This window comes from Thunnus maccoyii, chromosome 7 (assembly GCF_910596095.1).
Source record: "Thunnus maccoyii chromosome 7, fThuMac1.1, whole genome shotgun sequence".
Classification (NCBI taxonomy): domain Eukaryota; kingdom Metazoa; phylum Chordata; class Actinopteri; order Scombriformes; family Scombridae; genus Thunnus; species Thunnus maccoyii.
The window spans coordinates 11,043,412-11,069,556 of NC_056539.1; the positions used below are offsets into that span (position 1 = coordinate 11,043,412).

Below are 26,145 nucleotides of genomic sequence, written 5' to 3' on the forward strand. Positions count from 1 at the left end.
ATGAGATGCAACTTTCATTAAAAAGAAAGTTTGAAAAGAGGCTGATGAGCCCTGCTAACCCGAAGTCTCCTTCATAAAAAAGCTGAATATAAGTTATAAGATATAACCGAGCAGTCTGATGTATGTAGAGGTGTGTGTGGTTATACTGTAGCGGCCTGGTGTCATTTTCAGGTGATTTAATCAAAGTAAACACAGTGAACAGCCGTGTGTAACAGCACTGCATTCTGGCGTGGCACTTCACAGAGGCTGCGGATTTATAAACATATCAGTCCTGCTGCCTTCAGATGCTGCAGGGATTTAATGAACTGAAAGAGAAGCTTTTCATTCAGTGTAAAGCAGCTGTGGACAACAGATACTGGAGAGTGTTTAATTGAAATAAGTTTATTTATATTTTAAGCATTAATCCGTTGTTGCAGCACATCTGCAGCAAGTATTTCGTTTGAAACACAGGCACCTGATACTGTATCAGTAGCCTATGTGACACTCACAAAAATAAAGGGATTTTATGAGGATGACGTATGACTGCAATGTTCTACTTTAATCGTACGTCATCGTTCCATTTTAGCAACAGCTTTAATTTTTTAACTTTGAGCGCAAAATTAAGATATTTGTCACGAAATATTTGGCGAACAGTGTGGCTATTCAACATTGTCAGGAAATAACTCCGAACTGGTCTGAAGTCCAATGTGTGTCGCTGAAAGTGACTTAAGTCATACCCACACACACACACACACACATACACATACACAGACTAACAATGGACCCCTGCATTTGTCAGGCCTGTGTCTCAGCACAGGCTGCTTAAAGTTTCACCAATGTCTCATCAAGTTGCTTTGTTTTTTTCATCTATTTCATTTAGTCTACATAGCTCGTATCATTCAATTTTTCAGCCTAATACTTCTTTGACCTCTAAAAATAAACAGGTCTGCTTTGTTCTAAACACAAAATACATACGCAAAGAAACCTTTTCTATCTTCAACATTCAATATAGATTAAAATTCAAGCTTAGCTGTTAGACTTTCTGACAGCCTGTATTGTAAACAAAGCACCCTGTCAATAAATATGAGAATGAAGGCAAAACAGTCTCCACTCCAGTGTTTTGTATTATTGTATGTGGTATGCCCCTTTGTTTGTTTGCAATTACGGTTTAATTAAATTTACAGCGATACTTCAAACTGCCCTGCGGAGGAATATATTACAGCACACTCAAGGGAAAACAGGAGAGAGTGGAGTGGAGAGACAGAGGCTGTTTAAAAAGCGTGACGTAAACAGATCCTGTGTTTACCAGCGACATTTAAATGCAACACGCCTCCTCTTGGTTTAAAACTGTTTTGGTTTCAATTCACCCTAAAATCTATTTCAAATTCACACTCAGTCGTTACTTTTAAAGGTTAAAGGTGAACCCTAAACACACACAAAAACAGTGTTGAGTCACATGGAAAGCTCATACCGTTAACAGTGGATGGAGGGCTGTCAGTAGACATGCTGGAGACTGGTTCTCCTGGTTGTGTGGTGGTGACACTTTGCCCTGTGTTTTGGACTGCAGGCACTAATCGAATCAATGGCATCACCTCTTTCTCCTTCTCAGACAGACCTTCCTCTTGACTCTGTAGTCCACTTGTAGGAGCCCTGAAGGAAAAAGCACCACTCCTGTGATCCATGATGGCATTGTCCATGCTGCCCTTGTTTCCACTGGCTTTTGGTATACTCAGGGTTCTGCTGGATGCTTCTCCCAGTGTCTGGTTTTCTCCTGCCTTTTCCTCAGGCACCGAAAGGCCTTTTTCTGTCTCGTCCACCTCCTCGCCTCCAGACCAGTACCTAAAGGGCCTCATCAGAGTGTTAACAAACTCAGCTAATACACTATTACTGGTCTGAGACTGAGGAGTGGAGGAAGCTACAGATGATAACGTCGGGGTGTGCGATGATCCAAAATAGCCACCATCCTCTTCCTCATGGGCAGAGCCTCCATGGCTCTCCAGGCTCTCGAGGTCAGACAGGCCCAGAGTGTTACTGCTTTTTGGGTCGTCAGAGTCCTCCTGGCTGGGTTGGCTGGTTCTGTCCTGTTTTTCATCCCAACCCTCCTCTGGCCTCAAGTGGATGACTACATGCTCCTCAGAGATCTCAGAGGAGTTGTTGATTCCAGCAATGGAGCGGACCCCCGCTTTGTCCAAGTTGACCAGTCCAGTCCAGGTGGAAGTCTTGGAAAAAGGGGCACTGCGCTGGGCTTCAGTGACTGTGGAGGCGGCCTCAGCTGCTGGGTTGGCAGTCTGGTATAAAGCCTGTGCCTCTGAAGCCTGGACCCCCGCTGGCTGGTAAGCTGCAAAACACAACAGCCACATTTCACTCAGCGTATGTGTACTGTTTTCACTTGACCTGCTTTATCTGCTGCTGCACAACACAGCACTAAACCTCACTTTACCCCTTTTCTTCCAATTGATGCAAACCTGTTGCTGCTATTGAAACAGGATTACATTCAGAGAATGCAGCATAGTGTTTCAGACTGACAAAGTGTGGTCACATATGGTTAAGATTTTTCTACTACAAAATCTAATCATTTCTAAATTACCAAATATATATACATTGTGGTCATATCATAAACCCAATCTGTGTTATTAAAAAAACATATTACCATTTTTATCTACTTTTATCTTGCTGAAAGACATCATTTGTTTGAAACATTAATGTAAATGTGCATAGTACATTGTTGGAGCAATAAAGAGTTTCATCTATCAGTTTGTTCTGACGTATGCACTGCTGCTTTGTTCCCATGCTGTTCTTGTTTACTCTAAGTGATTGGGTTATGCAGATGTTTCGCTTCAATGAAAATTTTATAAGCTGACATTGTGAAAGATGAAAATGTCATCCTTTTTTTTTTTTACATCTGCAGAAACATAATCTTCATATATCAATCTGCTACAATAAATGCATGCCTGAAAGACAAAAAAAAGCTTGTATCTAGATACAAAATAATGCCAAATTATATAAAAAAAACAATCAGTGAACACACTAATGTGGTGTAAAGTCAATCCAATGTGAAGATAAAACTAACTTATTTCAGTCTCAGTTGGCACATGATAAAAGGACAAGGTCAGACACAGTCACTGCAAACCCCAGTTGGACTCATTCATGCTCTCGCTCGTCCTGTCTCTCTGCCTCTCATTCTCTGCTCTCTCTCTTTCTTTCTCTCTCAGGCTTCACAACATACAAGCCCTCAAATCCGCCGGGGGGGGGGGACACAAATGTCATGAAATCTCTTTGCAGCTACTTCATGTGTGACACAAACATCTCCTGCTAATTAAAAACCAGAAAGGGAAGCAAGTCCCCAGACCCTCTCCCTCATCATTGCTATGCCAATTACCACAATGATGCTGCACCGACTTCATCATCACAGGCGCTCACAGTACCTCGGTAGCAGAAGGCGTCGAACAGGGCTGTGGTGTCTGGGAATCCTGTACGGTTTGGGTTGTTGTAGACTGTCCGCACCCCGGGCTCGTCTCCGCCGCAGTTCTTCCTCGGGACGTTGATGGGGTAGCGGACGCTGCCATCAGCCAGCCAGCCAGGGTCACACTGGTCCAGTCCGGCCTGCCAGGCCAAGTAGAGCTGGCCGACAGTAGTCAGCTGGGCTCCTAGAGAATGGCAGTGGGTGGAGGCTGTGGCCAGGCTCAGCCTCTCCGGCACTGTGGAATGGAAGACTTCGCCTAGGAGTAGGAGGACGAAAGAGAGGAGAGACAAGGAGTTCACTTCAGTGCGTTCCAGAGAATAGTTGAGAGCCTGAGGGCATTTTAGCCCTTAGACTAAGGTCTTCTTTGTTCAGTTTGCTTACAGTTGTAAGTTTTTGAGAAAGTTGGTTTTGCAGTTTGTTTGGTTGTACAAAGTCGTGTAAGTACACTTTGAGTTTGTGTCTGTTTTGTGTCGTGTGTGGGTATAAGTTCTACTGATTGTCTTTTTCTCCTTTGTCAACTTTTTCAAAGCGATAAGCAGTGGAGACTAGAAGCAGAGGGATGAAAGAAAAGTTTTACTTACTACGCATGTGAGTGCACTTTATTTTTTGCATAAAAATAATAAATAACATCAGTAATTCAAAGTATAGACTAAGACGTGACTTCAAAGCAGTTGCAAAGAAGGATCTAAGAGTTGGACGAGTACACAGGCAGCGACTGAAGGAGAAGAAGAAAAGAGAAGGTGGGGTTGATGTGGAAAAAATAGTAACGCAAAAATAGGGCTTTAGCAAGCGCGACGGAGAGAGCTCAAGAGGACCGCTACGTCTGCACAGCACAAATAAAATTATATGATCAGATGATCCGCTGGCAGTTCAGTGTGTGATGAAAAAAATATGATGTATGCTGGAGGAGTGGACAGTGAGAATGAGGAGCAGAGAACAGAAGAGCGAATCCAATATGAGCATCCAGGAGATTTATGCCAGCAGTAAGGAATGGTGTTGTGCTGATTTATTGAACTGATACGGAGAGGTGAAGGGTAAAGGATGAAGATGCGAACAAAATGAAAGGAGAAAGAAGCAGAACGGGATTATGTGAGGAGTGCTGTGTGAAAAGAGAAGAAAGAAGATGACTGAAATATTTATGGGAGGATATTGAAAGGCTGTTAATTAACATTGATTGAAATAAAAAAAAGAAAGAACAAATTCACTCAGAGTGATTGTAATTCTTATTTCTAAGACTATTATTTAGATTTTGACTTAATTAAACCAAAACGCATTTAAATATAAACCAAGGTCTATTACAGTAAAGCCATGGCTGCTTGTTGAACAACAAAGATTATTAATTTAACTTCTTTTTACAGAATGAAAGAGAAAACATTAGCTATTCATCAGTTTGTAATTTCAGTTTGATTGAAGGCAATTATCTGCTGATTGTTTCAATCAGGATGTTAATTTCACTGAATGATCCAGAAACCTGCTGCATACTCTATGAAGCCAACAGGTGGTCATGCAATCTGCTCTGCTCATTATCTCATACAGGGTGTTCATATCATCTATAAATAGCTATGGTAACTCTTACTACTATTATGCTTAATGATAGTTGTGGTTGTACCGCTCACAAAAAGTGACCCAGATAAAGTAACCCTTGCAGAGTGTCTGATTGTGCAGTTAAAAAACCTGCTGCACTTATGATTGTTATTTGGAATATGCAGGGGATGAATTAAGCATCACGAACACCTAACAATATTTCAGTCAGCCAACTCACGTGGATTTGATTATAGTGTGAACATAGACTCGGAGCTAAAGCACTCATGGCTTAAGTATGCCATCATAATGAAAAGCATGTTTCAGATATGTTGCAGTGAGAGGAGTATGTCGTCTGAGTAGAAGTGGACTCAGGTTGACTGCATGAACTAGCTTCCCTTTATTAATGTTAAAAATCTAGTATCTACAGGAAGTAGCGAATACCAATGAGAAACTTGTCTAACGTCAGAAAATCGTTAAAAATGCTTATCACAATTTCCTAGAGCCCATGTTGACATATTTAAACTTCTTATTTGGTCCAATCAACAGCGCAAAACCCAAAGATATTTATTTTACTCTTATATAAGACAACCAAGAGTAGCAAATGCTCACATTTGAGAAACTGGAACCAATGAGTGATTGGGATTTTAGCTTGGAAAATCACTCAAACAATTATCAAAATAGCGGCTGATTAATTTTCTGTCAATCCACTAATCCTTTTAGCTCTAAACTGAACTATAATTAGCAGAACACTGGACTATTCCTCAACAGTGAAATCCTCCAATTATGTAAATATTGATTTGATTAAACACAGATTTCCATCACACCTCACTGGACTGTGAATCTATAACTTCCCATAAAGGTTCAAAGGTGTTTATATGTGGCTCATTGTCTGTGTACAGTAGCTCCTTTGAAATTGTAAGTTAATCACCTGTCTAGAGCTGCAACAATTTGCAGATTAATCAATTAGTTGATCGACAAAAATGAATCGCCAACTCTTATGACCAATAATCATTTTTAAAGAAAAAATACTAAAATGTGAATATTTTCTGGTTTCTTCTATGATAGAAAACTGAATATCTTTGTGTTGTGGACTGTTGGTTGGGACAAAAGAAGACATTTGAGGATGTCACTTTGGGCTTTCGGAGACAAAATGACATTTCTTTCCATTTTCTGGCATTTTGTAAACCAAATGAATAATTGATTAATTGAGAAAATAACAAATTAATTGATAATGAAAACAATCGTTAGTTGCAGCCTGTCCACCTGCTGTAGGTCTTGGCCACTTCTGCCCATGGGATTGCAGAATCAGAGAGTAATGTTTTAGGATAACACTACTGACCCGCTTACTGTAGCTTACCTGCCTGCAGGAAGTTGTAACATGACAGCTGGACTCAATATTGTCTCTCTCTCTCTCTCTCCCTCTCCCTCTCACTCCTACAAGCTCACCTCCTCTTCCTCTTCCACTGCACACTTCCTTTCTGTGCTAACAGAGCATTAAGTTGTGGTTGCAGCGTTCTCATACTGCACAGACACGGCTTTGTGGACCCATGCATGACTAAACCCAAATTTATGGTCGCAGCTCCTGACTCCTACCTTGAAGCTGCTTAGCAAAGCAGTAGACATCAAACAGCTCATCAGGTAACCTCTTGCCGTAGTTACGGACTCCAGGTGAGTCCTCGCGATCACCATAGCAACCAGGCCGGGGTGACTGAATGGGATACCTGTGGAGAAAACCAAGAGACAGGAACAGAGAGAGAGAGAGTGAGAGAGAGAGATAGATTAATATGGCTTGGCCATGAAAAAGGCAGTCACATATAAACTCGGCTCCTTGGAGATGAGTCTATGTTCACACGCAAATAAAATAAGATGAAAACTATACTTTTATCATCTCCTACCCTGAATACAACAAATTTAAGCATATCTTCTTCCCAGAGATTACCCAAATATATTTCCCAAAGAAAAATAAACAGATAAATATCACCCCTGAAACTGGCTGAAATGTCATAGTGAGTACCAGTAGTAACATTCAACGTGTCACAACAACCTCAGGACAATTGGAAAGCAGTTCAAGTAAATACAGTATCTTGTTTTTCTTAATTATTCTACCCTCGGTGTGAGTTTCACAGAATAATTAGCCAGACATTTCACTTGAAATTGTTTCTAAAAGTGTTTAATGCTCTGGCAATATAAGAATGCCAGTAACACTAAAGCTTGAGAGAGAGAAAGAGAAAGAGAGGAAGGCAGAGACACGAAGTCAAGGAGAGGTTAAAAGAATCAGGAATTCCTTCAGTGGCTTGGCATGCCTGTGGGGCTGAGAAAACAGCGATCTATATTCAGGCTCCAACTGAGCAATTATTCCACAAGAACATTGATTCCAGCAGCACTAGGGCACAGGCAAAGAGGCTGATTAAAAGATTACGCTGGGCATACAGGGACTTATGAAGTACAAGGAAAAGACACACACACAAATGCACAAACACATACAATCAAACATACATGTAGAGGACACACATGCACACACAATCGTTAACCTGGCGTGATTTTCTTATATAGAAACTAAGTCTCATAGTGTCTCTGGCCCTTTTCTCTCTCTCAGCCTTCTTCTTTCTGCTTGGTGGCTGATGAAGCAATGGCTGATGTCTGTACTTTTTTTTTCCTGCAGTATTAATTGGACACTTTCCTCCTGGCTGATGTGCAGTCAGAGCCTCATGGATCTGGACCAATTAGATAGCTCCCACGTGGAAACAACAGGAGCGCAGGATGGAAGGAGAGAAAAGAAATAGGGAAGGAAGTCGCGCTGCAGGAAGGTTGTGAAAAGCTGTCAGGAAGACAACAGTCAATCTGCTGGGCTACTGGAGCAACAGCGATTTGAAATTAAAATGTAGATATGGAGAACACTGTTGAGAGACGAGCTCTGACTGGTAATGTTAAGAGGGACTTAATGGAAGGTGGCAAGCTGAAGCGCACGCAGCAGCCTGACAGACAGCTTGGAGGGAGCAGATGTAGTTAACTGCCTTTCCAGTGTGCAAACAAGCAATTAGGTCCAATTATGTTGTACAGTTTTATGTTCATAAAAACTCCAAAAAGATCAAAATGACTTTCACGCTGCCATACTTCATACTACTACATCGTTCATCAAGTTTGCTGTTTTTAGACATATTTTTAGTAGCAGAGTGCAGAGTCCTGCACCGGGTTGGGTACCCAAAGGGTAACCTGCAAAAAAGTTAAGTAACAGGTAAAAAATATAATTGTATAAAATCACAGGTATGGGGTAAAAATGAACTGAATGTGTGCAGGTAGCCGGTGAGAACAAAAAAAAAGAGGTCAGAAATGACAATTATTTGCAATATTTTTAACATCTAAGTCAGCCAGGTTTTTTTTTTTATTATTGTGAAGTGAAGTGGAGCCTGTTAGTGGATTACCATGAAACTTCAGAGTATGTTGCACACTGTTATAAGGCATACAAGTGAGCAGTCATTATAACAGTATGCAATCATTGTTAAGTATGTGTGTGTGTGTGTGTGAGAGAGAAAGCGCTGCGGTATCTGTGACTGCATATCTGTGTGTGTGCACAGGCATGTGTGAATGTCAATGAATGTACAGTACTGCCTTTCTTGCAGAGACACAGATTATGACTGCGCAACAAGTAAAAATAAAGCACTTTAAAGTGAGTGACTGTGTAGCCTATGTGTTAAATCATTGGTTGGGTTGAGGGTCTTATATTCACGGGTCCGGGCAGGTCTGGATTTGACATGGAGATAATTGTGGGTAACAAGTTGGTTTCGGTACTGAGCTTCATGGTTGCGGGTTTGCAAAATTGGACCAGTGCAGGACTCTGGCAGACTGCATTTCTTTTTTTGTTACAACATTTGATTGTGTGACAAATTATCAAAAATATTAGGCTGAAACAACTGTCTGATAGTGATTTCAAAATATCAACCTGGTCCAACAAACATAAAGTAAGCTATCAGCAAACCTTGCTACTTTTAAGTCCAAGACAGCTAATGCACATGCAGCTGCAGTATACAGTATGTGACAATAAGGGTCTATAGATTAAGTTATGTGGATTACAGATTTTTCAGAAATCTTTAAATAATAGGAATAATATCACAGCATTTTACAACGCAAAGGCTGAAAATTTCCACTCAAATACCAGAGGATGGATGCAGGACAGACTCCTGACTGAGACATTCTCCAATGACAACGTCCTGCACATATTACAGGAAGTACTTTCATTATTCAGTTGCTTCATAACTCCCATAACTCATGATTAGCTGTGCTTTATTTGTTGCCATGCCAATTCTAACCAGCAGCATAATAAATAAACTTCACTGTTTGTTATGTATTTCTTTTCTTCTGCATACTGTATCTAGATTTCTGGAGCATACTGGATCTGGATTTCTTTTCTTCTGCATACTGGATCACTGCTAAACAACAATAACATCAGCTTACCATGCCTTCCCGAGAGCCCTGCTGGGAACTTCTGACCACACAATGCTGCCCGGTGTATAAACAAAAACTCAGAACTGTTAAACAAAAGTCCAACACCGTAAAAACTATAGTCCACAGATGCCATTGAAACTCTGAAAGGTTGCTTGCTGTTCTGTTTGGGACATCTTCAGAGACACGAGTAGCAGCCTTGGCGAGTACACAAACACAGTGACATCATAAATCCCGACCAAAACCTTGAAGTTGTATAGTAATAGCAAACCCTGGTTCTCAAAAGAACTAGCTGTACTACAGAAAAAAAGTCTGGAAAAGCCTGAAGGAGATAAAGTGGCCCGCTTCACCACCAGACGAGGACCCTAGTCTCCCTGACAGGCTCAATAATTTTTATGCATGGTTTGAAGATGTACACAGTCCAGCACTCCTCCCCCCTCTCCCTCCTTCCCTCACCCTTCCCTTTTCCATCTAGGAGGCTGAGGTGAGGAGGCTTTTCAAAAAACAAAATAGAAGGAAAGCAGCAGGGCCGGATCAGCTCTCTGCTGCTGTGCTTAGCCACTGTGCGGATCAACTGGCTCTAGTATTCACTGACATTTTCAACACCTCCTTACGACAGTGTGCAGTCCCACAGTGTTTTCAAAAATCTTCCATCATCCCGATCCCTAAGTCAGCCAAAACAACCTGACTGATGGACCCATATCAGTTTGCTTATTGGACTAATAGATCTGTTGCAGATGCTATAAACCTGGCTCTTAACTTCCTTAGGCAATGCCTGGAATCAACCAACATAAATGCACACATCCTGTTCATAGATTTTAGCTCAGCTTTCAACACATTAATCCTTTCACACACAAGGCTTCAAGACATCAACACAAGTCTGTGTTACTGGATACTGGACTTTCTTAGAAACAATTCAATCTGTCAAGGTTAACAACACCACATCACACCCTCTGACCCTCGGCACTGGTGCACAACAAGGCTGTGTGTCATCTCCTTTGCTTTTCTCCATCTACACTAATGAGTTTACATCTCCATAGACCATACATCTCCTACCATAGCTCAGTCAAAATATTCAAGTACACGGACAACACCACTATAACGGACTTATCAATGACAATGACGAGACTCTATACCAACAAGAGGTGAATTGAGCTGTATATCGGTGCAGGAACAACAACGTCTTACTCAATACCTCAAAAACTGCAGACTTCAGGAGGAGGACAAACATCAAAGCCCTGGTTCATATCTCTGACCAACCCATGACCCTGATAGACATAAGTAACAACCTCAAATGGATCATCAACACAACCACATCATTAAAAAGACCCAGGCCCCAGTAATGACTGCACTTCCTCAGACAACTGAAGTATCATGTCAAAAAACACCTGTTGGTCCACTTCTATAAAGCTATCATAAAGAGCATCCTCACATCATCTCTCCCTGTCTGGTATGGGAGTTCAGACAGTCACACCAAGAAGAAACTGGAGCTGATTGTCACTAAAGCCTCCAACATCATTGGTTGCAACCTTCCCTTAAACAACTCACTGTATATAAGGCACACCTTTCAATCAGCAAAAATAACCAGTGACCCCTCCCACCTAGCCCACCACCTTTTCAAGCTTCTCCCTTCTTGAAGGTGCTACAGGTCCATATTAACTAATACCACTCAATTCAAAAACAGCCTCTTTCCTACAGCAGTCAGAGCTCTCAGCCCTTGCCAGCCCCCCTTGCCATAAGATCCCTTATATTGAATTGAACTCAGACTGGACTGAACTGTATATATCATACATAATTCACTGTATATACATAATTCACTCTCACATCCATGTGTTTCCTTTTTTTATGTGTTATTGTAATGGTTCATGGTGCCTGTTTGCTTGTTTTGTCTCTTTTTTTCTTTTGCACTGGAACTGAGTTACCATTATGTAACAAACAATTACCATCGATACTGTTGCATGGCATAATAAAGTATCTATCTATATATAGACTACTTTGTTGATCACCCCTGATGATGCCTTTCACTACAATCACAAGGACTGTAGTAATGCAGATGGTATCAAAGCCACTGTGTTATATCACTTATCATAGTAACCATAGTAATAGTAAAGATTTTCCCCTTATTCCTTCAGCAAAAAACCTAAACTTTGGCTTTCAAACCACTGAATGTGTACTTAAAGTTGAAAGCCTCACCTTACGGTCTGGTCTGACAGCCATCCAGCATCACAGTTGTCATAGCCATCAGCGAAGGTGGCCTGCAGCTGACCCGGTGTTGCGATGACTGCTGAGTTCTCCAAGCACACCCTCTTTGCGTCACTGAAGGACAGGGCGTAGCGGTCGTGAGGGGCTCGGTAGTGAAATACCACACCTGCAGCAAAGAGATGGAGGATGTGATAACATGAAGGGAGTGCGTTCCAGATAGTGATTGCATGATTTTATGGCTTGCAACCTTTGGGTTGCTGAAATATTTATGAACTGCAACCTTAAACTGTTAAAACATGAGCATGTACATGCTCACAGACACAGAAACATAAAGCCCTCTAGACATCATCATCATGTAGTGACATTGTTCCATCTGTGCAGGAGGAAACAGCAGCATTCAGGTTTATCCACCTGCGTATGTGAGTCTCATTTACATCAGACAGTTGGTTGGCTTGTCATTAGAGAAAAGAGATGTTGCCCTTGGATACAGTGTATGACAAACAGTGGTGATGTTTATTTTACTGCTTTAAAACACACACAAACACACACACACACACACGTCACCCTGCCTCACTCCGCCTGCCTCTGCTCATGATAGAAAGACAAAGAAAGTAGACATAGAAACAGAGAGAGATACACTGAATTCAAAGAACCACAGAGACAAATGAGAGGTGGAGAGGAGGATAGGAATACAAAAAGTGTGTCTTAACAGAGAGGTTAAAAAAACTGAAACTAGGAACAGAATGGGGGCACAATTCCCTGTGCTGTGAAAGGAGCATATATTCCACTTTAATGGGAAAGAGATAGCTTTAGAAGTGTCCATCTAACGTTCCCTCACCTCACCATCACTGCCTGCCATTCATGCAGTGCTGCTCCCCTGAGGAACATCCAGCTACATGGAAGCCAGTGGCTACTAACGCGGCTCCTTTATCTTCACTGGCTTTGTCTGGGAGAGTGACAGAGATTCCTGAGAGATGGAGAGCTGCGTGGCAATTTGAACATTAGCACTCCAGGCCATGGCACAGAAAGCGAGGAGGACTATGTGTGTTTGTGTGTGTGATACACGTCCCTAAATCCCAGCTGTCCATCCAGCTATTCTGTCATTTTGGTGTTATTCAACTCCTCATAGATATATAGAGCAGGAATCCTCCCCCTTTTTTTCTGTTTTCTTCTCTCTTCTCCTAATTTCTCAGTTTCCATCCTTACTCCTTTGAGGCTGTGGGATCTAGTCCAAACAGATGTGCTAGCTCACCGGCTAATATGTACACAAGAGAGACAAATGGGTTTCCTCTTTGTGTGGGGAACCCAGTCCATTCCACAGGAGGGTTGAATGCCCAGTACCTCTTCCTTCTATTTTTACACTCTGCATCTCCACACATCCCCACAGTCTCCAGGGAGAGCAACAGGAAGGCCCTATCTGTGGGCAGACTCAGTGCTTTATGGCTGTATGATGCCCTCATTGTAGCACTGTTGAGCAGTTGGTGTCCCTTGGCAGTACTGCTTAGTATACTACACTGCACTATAAAGTAGACAACACAATCACATTTACTGAGTAAGTCAAAGTGATTGCTGAATTCTCCTAAAGTTTTGTGAACAGGGGTATATAAACTATTATGATACTATACTGCAGCTATTGTGCGAACTTCTCAGTTTTTCAAAAGAAGATAAAACCACCGACATTGACTGTGGAAACCACTGACTTCAAGCCTCTGGTGGGGCTTTTTCTATTAAGAGCCGACATTACCAGGAGATGTGCTGCCCACTTCTGCAGTGCTGTTCTGACTGGAACACCTCATAGCCCTGCACATCCCACAAACACTGAAATAAGATCCCACCCCCCTTGGTAACCCACATAGCGTTGGTTACCAAGTCACTAAGTTGTCTGTCCCTTTACAAGATTCAACATCTGTTGGAAGTACCCATCGTGCTGTTAAGTTTGTAGTCCACTTCAAAAGTGGAAGCTAGAAAACTAGGCTAACTGGCTTTTACTCGTAAAGTGGAAGCTATTAAAAGAGGGGTTTAGAAATATGTCTGCAAACTATACACTGTTTAATTAGTAAAAGCCCCCTTAGACAATTTGTGATATCGGGCTACACAAATAAAATTGACTTAACTTGACTTAAACTGCCTTCATTACTTGAATATACAGTATTTGAAGTGGTTTAAATTTGTAACTATGAATAACCTTGCTAAAACTATATTGTTCAGAGGTTGTAGAAACAACTACAATACTCTTTTCACCATGCTGATATACTACCCTTACCAGTTAATGATAGGCAGCCATAGCTCACCACAGACAACAGCTGACACACGCAATCAATGGCACCACGTTCTAATTGGCAAGACATAGCCAATTGACCAATCAATATGTGCCAAGAGAAAGAACGAAGGAAACAAAGCAGAGAGTGAGTAAGATGGAGGCAGTGGAGGAAAAATTAAGAAAGAAGTGGCAAGAGAGGAAGGACATCTCATCAGAGGCTTGGACACACACAAATTAAGTCTATGAGAAGAGCAGTGTGGATTAATATGATATTGATATAGCTGAGCAGTATCAATATCTGCTAATTAATACGTTAAGCACTCAGTAGAATTAGTGTGAGGACGGCTGTGGTCTGCCATGTAGCGTGACTGCCAATTAAGACTAAGCCCTGGAGATGGCTACTCCTCGCCGGCTACGTAATTGGTTTCTCTCTGAAGGAGTGGTTTCATTGCGTGTTAATCGATTGGCCAGGAGAGGAAGGAAGCAGGGTCTCCCAAGCATAGTGGCGGGGGGCTCGCTTACTAAATGTAAAGGGCTCTTATGGAGAAAGACATTATTAAAGACATAGTGTCCTGCACTAACATGCATATACAATACCAGTCAAAAGTTTGGACACACTTTGTCATTCAAGGGAATGGGAAGGTGTGTCTAAACTTTTGACTGGAACGGCACATACCTTCAAACACACATACACATGCTTGTACACATTCATATATGAGCTACATACAGGCTATGGAGTGGAGGCTGTCTGTGTTGTGCTGTGGCTGGGTAAAAGAAAAAGGCTACTGGCCTTGTAGAGTTCAGTGGAGCTGATGTTAGCAACACTAGCATGGATTTGTGGCAAGTGGCGGCATAGTGTACAGCGTCTAATGCATTGTGTGATTCCCTGTAGTCATTATGATAATAGCTTATTATTAAAAATAGTGAGTGACCTGGAAAGAATCTGATGATAGCTCTGCAGCTAAAATACTCTGACACAGTAATTATGGCTATACTACAGTGAGCTACCTCCAGGTAGTCTGGTAATTTAACTAGTATGGGTGTCCTGGATACAGATAATGTAGTAAATGCTTTGTCCATTTAGTAAAGCCACTGAGAGCCATGCAAAGCTTTCGAAGGAAACACTATTTGACACTAGCATATGCTGCTGGGTTCCTACCTTATAGGTTTCATTAGGATTTCAGTGCATGAACAGCACCTGAGTGGCCCAGGTCAATGATGTTTAATGTGTTCTAGTTCCCTTACTTTTTCCCCATCATCATACATTTTGCACGGACAGTAAACAACCTTGGGTGTAATGGCTATATTAACTTGACATGGAAAACAGGGTCATTATTATTCATAGTGGCAGACCTTGAGTGCAGTGGGGGAGCTGTACATAACCAAAGAGTGGAGTGTTGATTTGTTCAGAGAACAATTTGACGTAGGTGAAAAGATGCGCACTTAAACAGTTAAATGATGTTAATTACTTTGTGTATCACAACTCATCAGAAGATGGTAACATGAAAAGTGCTAGGAGATGATACTGAATCACAGAAATAATCAGGTTTATGAGGATACTTGCTCTCTCTTTCTTTCTATACCAATAATGCTTTATAGGTGTGACTGTCCAGATTTAATTGCACTACAGTATATCAGACTAATGAAACACAGCAATGTCAAGGTGCTAATTTTAGTATCCTTAAAAATGAATGAAAGAAACTCGATTAAACTTTAATTAACTCAGAACCTCTCTTGGTCATTGTTACTGTCATTGTCCCTCAGCTCACACACTGAAAGGCCTGGCTAATGATAGTTTTCTTCCCAAGAAATATTTAAATTTCCCCTATCTGGATTAACAGTGTTTTTTGTTTAAACCTCATAAATAATGCTGAAATTTTTTAGTTTGGTTTAAATTTTAAAGTTATCTTTTAAGATAACTAATTGCTGCTAATTGCTGCTCCTGAGATGTGAAATGGGATGTACGTAGATGGCACTATTTAGCACTGCAAATCTAAATACTATAATGACCTGGATATAGAAGTAATTGTTGTTGGGTTCTCTCAATCAATTACTGAGACATTAGATCAATTAATTACTTCACAATTCTAGACAACTCCTGTGAAGTTAGCAAGTATACTAGTTTGTAGTAGCTAGCTACCTGGCTGCTGATAGCAGCATGTTTAGATTTAGATTTTCCAGTCCCTCCAGTACTTCGCAGTTTTTTTGTGATTATCCAAAAAAGCTTGATTTTGCAGCGACTTTTCTCAAAAAAAGGGGAAAATAATAATAATGTGATTTTAAAATAAACTTCTACCAATGAAGAGTCATATGTAATCACTTCCTTCGATAAAAAGCATACTACATATCACAGAAACAACTATATTAGTGCTAATTTTTAAATTTATTTTCTGAACATGAAAAGCATGGGCTCAAAGTTACATAAAAAAGAAAATACTGTACTTGAGTTCCATTTTTAAACCTTTATTAAATAAACTTTCACCTCAACATTAGCATCAAATAATATCAGTCAATAATGCCATTAAAATAAAACCATTAACATAAAAATATAGTTTAATTTCCACAGTGCTCATTCTTATGTTTGAGGTAGATTATGTCAATCTTCGCTGCCTGAAAACTCATCAACTTTTATTCTGACTAACTGAATGCAAACCTCATTTGAGAACATTTGGGAATTGTTTTGTATGGTTTATGGCTGTAATTTTTTTTGACAGGTGAGATTTAATCTTCCACCTGAATGCATTCCTGCATTCTTGCTGAATGCACACTGCGAGCTGCGATGACATAAATTACCACGACACGAAATGACAATTGGTTCAAATCACAAGTGGTCTGTTGATTTGGCCATTTCATGCGGAAAAGTTGCTGTAATTTTTGCAAAATTGCAAGCTAATTATTGCGATCGCAAAACCACAACATCCTGGAGGGACTAAAATTTTTCAGTATATTATGTGAAATATTAAATATTTGTCCAGTAGACAAATAGCATAGTGCAAATTGTGGTTGGGTTCTCTAAATCAATCACTGAGATCTAACAATTATCAAATTACTGCATAATCCCAAAGAAATCCTGGGAAGTTAGCAAGTTTATTAGCTTGTAGTAGCTAGCTACCTAGCTAGTAGCATGTTTAGTTAAAATGTGAACCAGCAGTTTATACCTCTAGCTCTAATATTTTGACTTAATATTTTTTAATTACATTAGGTGAAATATTAAATATTTCATTTATTTCATTATAATGATAAAACAAGGCTAGCAAACAGCTTGGTATGCTCTAGCATGAATGTGACTTGATTTGAAATGACTGCCTTGGGAGTGAAAACCATGTTGTATTCACCTGTGACCTCCAGGGGAACTGTGTCCTGCTCGTCATTGATGCCAACCACGACCTCACAGCGGTACAGACCGGAGTCGCTAGAGCGTAGCCCAGTCAGAGCAAGGCTGGCATTGTAGCGGTTCTCATTGTAACCAGGCAGTGTTACACGACCCTGAAAGGCCTTCTTCACCTGGGGGAGAACGGGAGGGAAGGGAGAAAACATGAATGATGATATGGATGTAAGGAAGGATGATGAGTTAAGAGGGAAGGGTAAGGAGGGGAAAGGAAAGGATGGAAGTATTAAGCAGAAGAAGGAAAGAAATAAGGAGGGGGATGGGAGAGGGAGGAGAGGCCACTGAGTGATACCATTAAAAAACAAAAAACAACTGTACCTTGACCACATTGTCTTTGGCCACCAGGACCGACTGTTCCTTCTGCAGGCCATCTGAGCCTCTCTGGCCCCAAACCTTGGTCCACTTGATCCTGGGGGGCTCATGGGATGAACCAGCACCAGGGCGGAGGGTGAAGAGGCAGGGGAGGAGAACGGTTTTGGACAGCTCCTCGCTAATGGTCTGATGGGTCACCTTCCGCATATTCACCACCATGTCGGCACTGGTTATGCCTGAGGAGAGGAGAGGAGAGGAGAGGAGAATCGATGCCATCATTTAAATGAAGCTACATCACGTTATTTCTCATTACTTTGAAAAGCCGTTAGTTAATTGCTTCTTGGAGAAGAAAACATGCTTTCCTTCCAGGGTCTTTTGTTCCATCAGGTCCACCTGGTTGTGGAGTAAAAGGGAAAGAACAGAGGCTCATTGTGCTGCTCTGATTATTGATCATTGATCCAGCAGACAATTATTGTGCTACCTGAACAGTGGGAGGCAGGGCTAAACTGCGGAGGGGGAGATATCAAAAGTCCTTTCATAAGCCATACATCAAACCTGGATATGCATTATCAGATCAATATCACTACCTCTTTGCAGCTTAAAGCACCACTGCAACCACAGAGATAGAAATATTACTTTCATCAAAACTGATGAAAGAGAGAAAGGGTGTCTTTAGAGATATTCACAGTGTGGTGCATTCAGAAGAGCTCTGGTATCAGACATTTTGTTCAGCAAAAATCTGTAGTGTTCCACTACATTTTTCATTTCTCCCAGTGTAAAACTCATTTCACATTGGTGCAAACACAGGTAGAGACATATCATATAGTATTATTATACCCTAATCCTGTGTCACCTTGCCTGAAAAGACAGAGGTTGCTCATTTACATTGCAGAGGAAAAATGTGAATTCCATCTTCACAAAACAGTAATACAGGTTATCATCTCTGTGCTATATCTGCTTTTGTTTATCCAGTGTGCACAGGGTGAGAATGAGGTTTACCTGTAAAGCCTTGCCCCTCATCTGACTCTTTTCTAGCTCCCTTATCAGTCTCCCTGTCCTATCTTCTCTCTATAAAACAATGGCAAACACAATTCACTATGTCTAATCTAATTTGCTCCAAAGCCCAGCATCATTGCATACTTTTTCAATCAACTAGCCACTTTTTTATAGTGGTAGCACAGTGGCTCTAGGGGTGGCAATGCCCCAAGACAAACTCTAGGGATATATGTCAATCAGTTCACCACTTTGGTCCAGAATGAAATACCTTTACAACTAATGGATGGATTGCCATGAAACTTGGTTCACACATTCATGTTCTTTCCAGAATTAATTGTAATAACTTTGGAGGTCCCCTGACTTTTCATATTGCGCCATCATTGGATCAAATTGTTAATTTATCCAAAATAAAAGAAAAAGATAAAACAAAATCAAATTTCATTTTTGACCAAATACCCGCATCAGCCTCAGCTGAAAGTGTTTAGTGCTTAAACACTTTCAGCAGGTTAAACTAACTGCATGTTAGCATGCTGCCATCATTATTTTGTTCAAAGCACCGCTGTGCAGCCTCACAGAGTTGCTAGCAAGACTAGCAATCACTTTGCCAGTTTCTGAGATGTCCTTTGTCTGAAAGTACATTTATTAAAAAAAACAACAAAAAAAACAACAACCATAATTTGCAAAGCTCTCCTACAGTGTCTATCAGAAAATATTTCTGGCAGTGCCAGAGGGTGAAAAAATATATTTGAGTTTATCAGGAGGAGGAAATCTAATGTCAACCTATAAAGAAAAGAGTGAGGCAAGAGAAGAGAGGGAGTAAAACATAAAAGCATGAAAGAACAGAAAAAAGGACCGCCTAGGTGGGTGGAACAGACGGTGTGGTTGAACAGCAGCGAAAATGAGCCTATTGATTTCTGTTCATTAGTGTCAGTTTCCACTGCACACTTTCTGTGTGTCCTGCTCTATTTCTGTTTGATTGGATGCATGTTAAAGTGCTACACGCTGCAGGAACAGCCCCTCCTGTCAGTAATTAAATGGCAGATTGGTGGAACAATGTTTTTCCAGAGGTCACAGGCACACCACTGCGTGAGTCGCTCAACCTCTTCGTCCTTCTCTTTGCTCTGTCATTTTTCTCCTCATCTCCTGCCATTCTCTTTTCCCTCCTCCTCCCCTGCAGCAGGACCACCAGTCAGCTTTCAGGTGAGCATTTCAGTTGTGTTCTTCTTATTTTTCATCTGAAAATTTTATTTTTCTTTCATCTTCAGTCTATATGTACAATATATAGGACGTATATGATACAGAGTTCTTGTTTTATTTTCAGAATTAGATTTTTGTGTTAGTCCGGCAGATAAAATTCACATCAGTTTTCACATCATTCATGACTAAGACTCAACTTTACCTCATCTTTGATTGCCATTGACTTTGTATGGGGTATATGTGTGTGTGCACAAGCATGCCCTGCTATGCATCCACAAGTGAAAACGTCTCATCTCTCATTTGCTATTCATGGAACACTGAATGCAAGCTCTCCACACACACATAAACACACACCTACACACACACACACAGCTTTGAAGCCACCATTTTTCATTCCTTGCTGGATGGCTAATGTGCCTTTGAGCACACACAAATAGCAGACGTGTGAATAGCTGTCATTGCTCATTCCTGCAGCCGTTATGCTGTTGCAGTTGCTCAAACTAAGAGGCTGAGTGCCTCTTCCCTGATAGCTTAACATCAGCCCTCCCATCACATTTTCCCCTCCCCACAGACGCATAAACACACATAAATACCCACTTCTCCGCTTCTCCCAGTGACATCGTCTTAGACAAGCGCTACTTGTCTAACTCCCTCACCACCTGATCTATGTTTCTCTGCACGGCAGCATCAAATGGGATTTATGCTCAGAAATGGCCTCTCATTTCGCACTCGAGAGGAGTTCAGCCCGTTGAGTGAGGTGACATGTGAAACACAATGCATGGGGCTTTCAAAGGAAGCGCGGGGTAAGAGGAGAAAAGAGGAGAGGTGAGGAATAAATAAGCAAAGCATTGTGGGTTGCTAATAATGGGTCGGACGGTCAGTTGATCCAATACTTTGGCCCAAAATGAAATATCTCAGCAACGATTGGTTGGATTGCCATGAAATCTTGGACAGACATTTATGGTTCCCAGAGGATCAACCTTACAGACTCTGGGGACTCTCTGACTTTCCTCAAGCGCAACTATGACATTGACATTTGTGGTTTAAAGTGAAACGTTTCAAAACTATTAAATGGATTATCATGAAATTTGGCAAACATTCATGTTCCCCTCAGCTGTACTTTGTGTCCTGTGCTTTTTGTGCTAATAAGCAAATGTTAGCATGCTAACACACTAAACTAAGATCGAGAACACGCAAAAAATGATACCTGCCTAAACACACCAGCATGTTAGCCTTTTTCACTGTGTCAATGTTATTATGCTGAAATGAGTAATTAGCTTAAAGCATGGCTGTCCCTAAGTACAGCCTCACAGACTCTAACTCTCAGTGTCAACAGCAAACAGCTGCATCACACTCCAGCTCTGTCGCGGCTGCTGGGGACGACGTAGTTCTAGTTCTTTTCTAGTGGACACTGAAACAGCAAAGAGCCGCAACATGGCTGTAGAGCAGCTGGAAGGCAGCTATACTGATATCTGCACTGTGAGATGAGTGTCGTGTATAGACAAGCCTTAAGTCTTGTTTTCTTGTGAAGGAGAAAAAAAAAATCTATGTTCATCATAGCGTATCTGTCAACTGCTCAAAGTATCTACTATCCTTTGCAAAAATCATTATTTGTTGTGATTTTTTTTTTGAAATTTTGTCAAAGTCAATGCAGTTTTTCGAATATCTCACTGGATTTGAATAATTCAATTTATAAACAAAGGAACTCCAATTACTTTAGTGATAATAGGTTAAAATGACATTTTCTTTGAGTTACATAACATTGCCACAAACTGGTACTATGAATACAGTTTGTGGTCCACATGGCCAACACAGTAATGTGCTCTATGATGGGAGTAGCTGTAGAGGAAAATTGATGCACTTTTAAATTTGTTTTACCTGATCACAGCAGCAGTGTACTTTTCTCTCTCACACTGACAGAGGGAAAACAGATGCAACGGAAAAGATGAACAGACATAATCGACTCTAGCAACACACATTGAACAAAAACTGGAAGTGGAAAAAGCTGGAGGTGTGAGTTAATGGGGAAATTGGAGTAATGTGACTGACACAGTGACACATTCACACACACGCGCACACACACACACTCAAAGAACACGAATCTTTGACAAGAGGTTATCAGATTCCACTCCCTGCTGTCACTCTCTTTGCTTTATCCCCCAAGTATGTGACACTCATCTTTGTTTACCACACACTCACATGTGTGCCCCTCCCCTTCAAACACACACACACACACACACACACACACACACACACACACACACACACACACACACAGAGTAAAGTATAGTCCCAGAAGACAATCGAACTGCAATTTCTGAACCACCTTGCAGAGTGCTTGCTAGAAATGAAAACAGGCAAATTTATTCTTCGGCTAAAAGGCATCAATTATGTTTAATCTGCTTGCCAGTTTTTTTTGCCAGGTTCTACACATATAAGCACCTTTTGGGTAAAATTATGCTACTTATGTTGCCGATCGCAAGACAGTGCTACAAATGACGCCAACCAAGCTTTGCAATCACAATCTCATTCACGTTCTCCCTCCCCTAACACTCCTTCTGTCCACTTCATTCTATCTTGTTTCCCGGCTGGTGCTCCAATTTGCACAAATAAATCAAATGAAATTAATTGCGGATCCCCTCTTGAAAAGCCTAAATTACATTGTGAAGGAGACCAGGTGAAAATGAAAAAAAAAAACTAAAAAAAAAAAAAACACTGCTCTCTTCCTCCGTGGTAATGAATGTAAACTAGCAAGGGCCCCTGTTGCCATTCTTATATCAAATCTGCATTTAGATGGAAATGTTATCACAGGCATATCCCCCAAAAGACTACCTTTTGTTTTCTTTCTTTTCCATCTTTCTGTGTTTTATATTGCTCTTTGTCACCCTTTTTCTAACTAACGCTCACCTGGCTGTTGGGTTATGACAAGGAGAGGAAATATTGAATCTGAATGCCAATACAAGGCAGGAAAATGCTGAAAAAGACACACATATGCTTGGAAAAACTCATCCATTATACAACACGTCAGTATGGTGGACTTTGCTAAATGTTAACAGATGATCTTTCATTGACCTCGTCCCTTGTCTTCGCTTGTCTGTGAGAGGGGCAGGCTGTGAGAGGACACACCTTGCGCCTCCTCCGAGAAGCTGTACTTCCAACAGCTTGCAGATAGAAGTCAGATTTTCTTATTTTCTCTCTGCTGGTTCACAGTGGCAGCTACGTGATCGTCACCATTGGCCCATCTGTCTTCGCTTTAGAGGTGCTCTAGAATTATTAAATACAGACGGTAAGCCTTTATGTGCCTGGCACCGAGCTGCACACAGGGCGGTAATGGCATTTTCACTGTAATAGGAACACAATTGCGAACATCTTTCCTTGTTTTCTTTCTTTCTGTCTTTCTTCTTTCTTTCTTTTTCTTTCCTTTCTTCCGTGGTGCCTGCGACGGGCTTTCCGACGACAAAGGCTCCTGTGTCTTCAACTTCCCTACATCAAACCAGTCAGACTGCCAGTCAAGAGACAGATCGAGTGCATCCTCTCCTGTCATCACCACTTCACTCTTGCTGCCTGTGTGTCCTGCAGAAGTGTGTGTAGGTCATAAATCATGACAGATGAGCTGTCTGACAGAGGCTTGCTGCTATTAGTTGATCACTGTGTTAAAAAATGACAGCTGATGCGACACAAATAACTGGACTGCAGCGGGCTCGAGTCAAATGGGTTTTTATAATTCTTGGAGTCGGTTTGAATCTGGAGCATGATGGATGTGTTTTAATGCATGAGGGAGGTGTAGGAAAAGAGTTTTAAATTGACTTAATGGAAACACTTTATTTTGTGGGTCTGTAATTTTTCCCAAAAATGCTCCTGGAAAGAAGTATGTAATTTGGTTCTAATCATAGAGAAAATAGAGACAGAGTTCTGGGTAGGGCTGTACCTGAATCCGAATTTTCTAAATTGACATTGAGTTGCCAGTTAAGGCCAATCATTTGAATTTTTGGAGTAGTCCACTCAACTTGTTTTTCTACCTATTTATATATAATATACATGGCTGCTGAGCAGTTACAGTCCAGCGCACCTGTAGAGCAGCGACTCACTGTTACAGACATATTTTAGTGTCTTTTCTCATCATCTGTGATGTAAAAAAGACCAGATTTCCACACAGTCAAAGAAATAAAAAGTATGTGTTCTGGTCATATTTCAGTAACAAAGTCCTAGTGCACCACTGAATCTGCTTGCATGGCTGCTGACAGCGCTGTCAGCCAAAGTGTTGATCACATTGGAGGTCAATAGAGTCAGCGGTGCCAGTGCCTGGTTCAAAAGTAGTTTAGCCAACTCCACTAACATTCAGCAACGGAGTTCAAAGTGTTGGAGCAGAAAACAGCAATGAGGGAATCACTCTTCCCTCGGTCACACTGCCCTCTATTTCCATCACTCCTCTCTATTTCCATTACAATTAGGTTTGTAGTTAGACAACACTAAGCTTGTAAAAGTGTAGTCTGCTGTTTTGTTATTCTGTGTTACTCTGTGTACAATGACGGACAAAGTGACGGATCGAGTGATGATTCGAATCATCAGCGTTTATGGTGCCGCCTTAGCTCTCAGACGGATGTTTGAGTTTAGTTCATTGAGTTGAGTTCAGCACTTTTTGATTTCCAGATGAACTTGAAAGAGCAGTAACATTTAAATCCAAGAAAATATTCATTCATTTATTTATTATTTATTTATTTTAATGAATTTATTATTGGGAAGCTTACTCCCTTACCATACTATGTATGTTGAATTCTATACGTGCCTGCAGACACATTTTTGCATGTTCAGCCGACCTGCTGTGCACTAACTAAAAGACTCTCTAGAGTAGGTTACACTGGCAGTTAACTGGAATTAAATAGAGATGTATTAAGTGAACACTGTCACTATTTTCACTATAATTAGTATGAAATTACATACTTCTTTCTGGGAAGTTACAGCTTCATTATAAAAGTAAGTTGATCTTATTTTATCATCAAAGGTAAAATCAAGTTCCTGTAGAAATGCTATCAGTAAAAAAAAAAAAAAAAAAAACTTAAGTGAAACTTTTTTTAGAACGAGTGGAAAGCAGCTGAATCATTTTTATCTTCCGATATGAATAAAACATCTTAAAAACAGCGGCTTCAAGTGTGGGTTTGTTTTTGTGCGTGCTGATGGTCTGACAAAACTGCTCGCTGTCTTTATTGTTTTGTTTGTAGAGAAATGCATCCTTTTAACAAGACCTTGGAGGACGTATGAAGACAAATGGAAAAAAGACGACAGTGAGAAAATAACATGAACAGAGTAGTGGCTGCTCTTAAACACTGAGACGTTAACGTTTAGCGAGAGAGAGAGAAATATGCTGAGACTGCCCCGACCAAGCCCAAAAATAATAACCATGGCAACAGAGGTACCACAAATGGAAAAAAGGGGGAAAGATCTTCTGATCAGGGCAGAAAACACATGCACACACACCCACACACACACACACACATTTAACCATGCGCTTTGGGGGTGGCCTCTTCAAAGAGCAGATCTGAGGCTATGTACTGTATAATGTAAATTGAATGAGGGGAGACTGGTTTCCTCTTCTTTTTTCTACTGTGTTTGATCACTGGTCTGTGTTTCACTGCAGTGCAGCCGCCTTTCCCCTACAGGAAGCACACGCAGACTGAAATACGCAAAGAAACACATACACACAGACATGCAAATAAAGACAAAGTCACACACGTTCAAGTCTACATGCAAACCATGCCAAGACAGACAGAAAGTTTCCTGTGTGTGTGTGTGTGTACATTCATGTTGCCTGTCTAGGCACAGCAGGTCTGCCAGGCGGACATCACGCAGGGTTTGGAAATGATGTCTCCATGCTGACATTTTCTCTTGCATGTTATGTTCTTCCCCAAAACATCCCTCTTGCCTCCTCCTTCCTTCCTTTATTGTACTCCTCCTCCTCCTCTTCATGATGTCTCCTCTCCATACTTTCCTGTCTTTTCTCATCTTTCTCTGTTTTCTCTTTTCTCAATCCAGCTTTATTTATTATTACTCTTTTCCCACCTATTCCGCCCCTCACACCCTTCTCATGTTACTTTTTCCTTCCTTCCTTTTTTCATTTGTTTTTCAGATGTGTTCCTTTTCACACTTTCCCTCTACCCCACACTTACTGTATGCTCTAATCATCCTTCAAACCTTTTGTGACCCAGACTGCCTCCTCTTGTTGCTCCTCCTCTCTTGCTGATAAACCATCTCACTGCGGCGTTCCTCCCGTGTTAGCTGACTGCTACCAGGCCATGTCAGGCTTCACAGGAACTCCCCCGAGGCTGCTGCCGTGACTAATTTTGCACCTTCTGAAGCATAATGATACATTTATCTCGTGTGGCATGC

At 41.1% G+C, this 26,145-nt stretch overlaps 1 protein-coding gene across 7 annotated transcripts in view; it reads right to left on the minus strand.

The window, feature by feature from the left end:
- ncanb (neurocan b) overlaps positions 1–26,145 on the minus strand; it is a 179,860-nt gene that overhangs the window by 86,701 nt on the left and 67,014 nt on the right. For 6 of the 7 annotated variants that reach the window (XM_042417391.1, XM_042417396.1, XM_042417393.1 and 3 more), the window contains 6 exons: positions 17,575–17,804; positions 17,204–17,372; positions 11,600–11,774; positions 6,560–6,687; positions 3,405–3,698; positions 1,451–2,317 (listed from right to left, as the gene is read on the minus strand). In XM_042417391.1, coding sequence (XP_042273325.1) covers positions 1,451–2,317; positions 3,405–3,698; positions 6,560–6,687; positions 11,600–11,774; positions 17,204–17,372; positions 17,575–17,804 — 1,863 coding nt within the window. Of the gene's footprint in view, positions 1–1,450; positions 2,318–3,404; positions 3,699–6,559; positions 6,688–11,599; positions 11,775–17,203; positions 17,373–17,574; positions 17,805–18,567; positions 18,637–26,145 lie in introns of all 7 variants that reach the window. The other variant, XM_042417395.1, reaches the window with a different exon arrangement.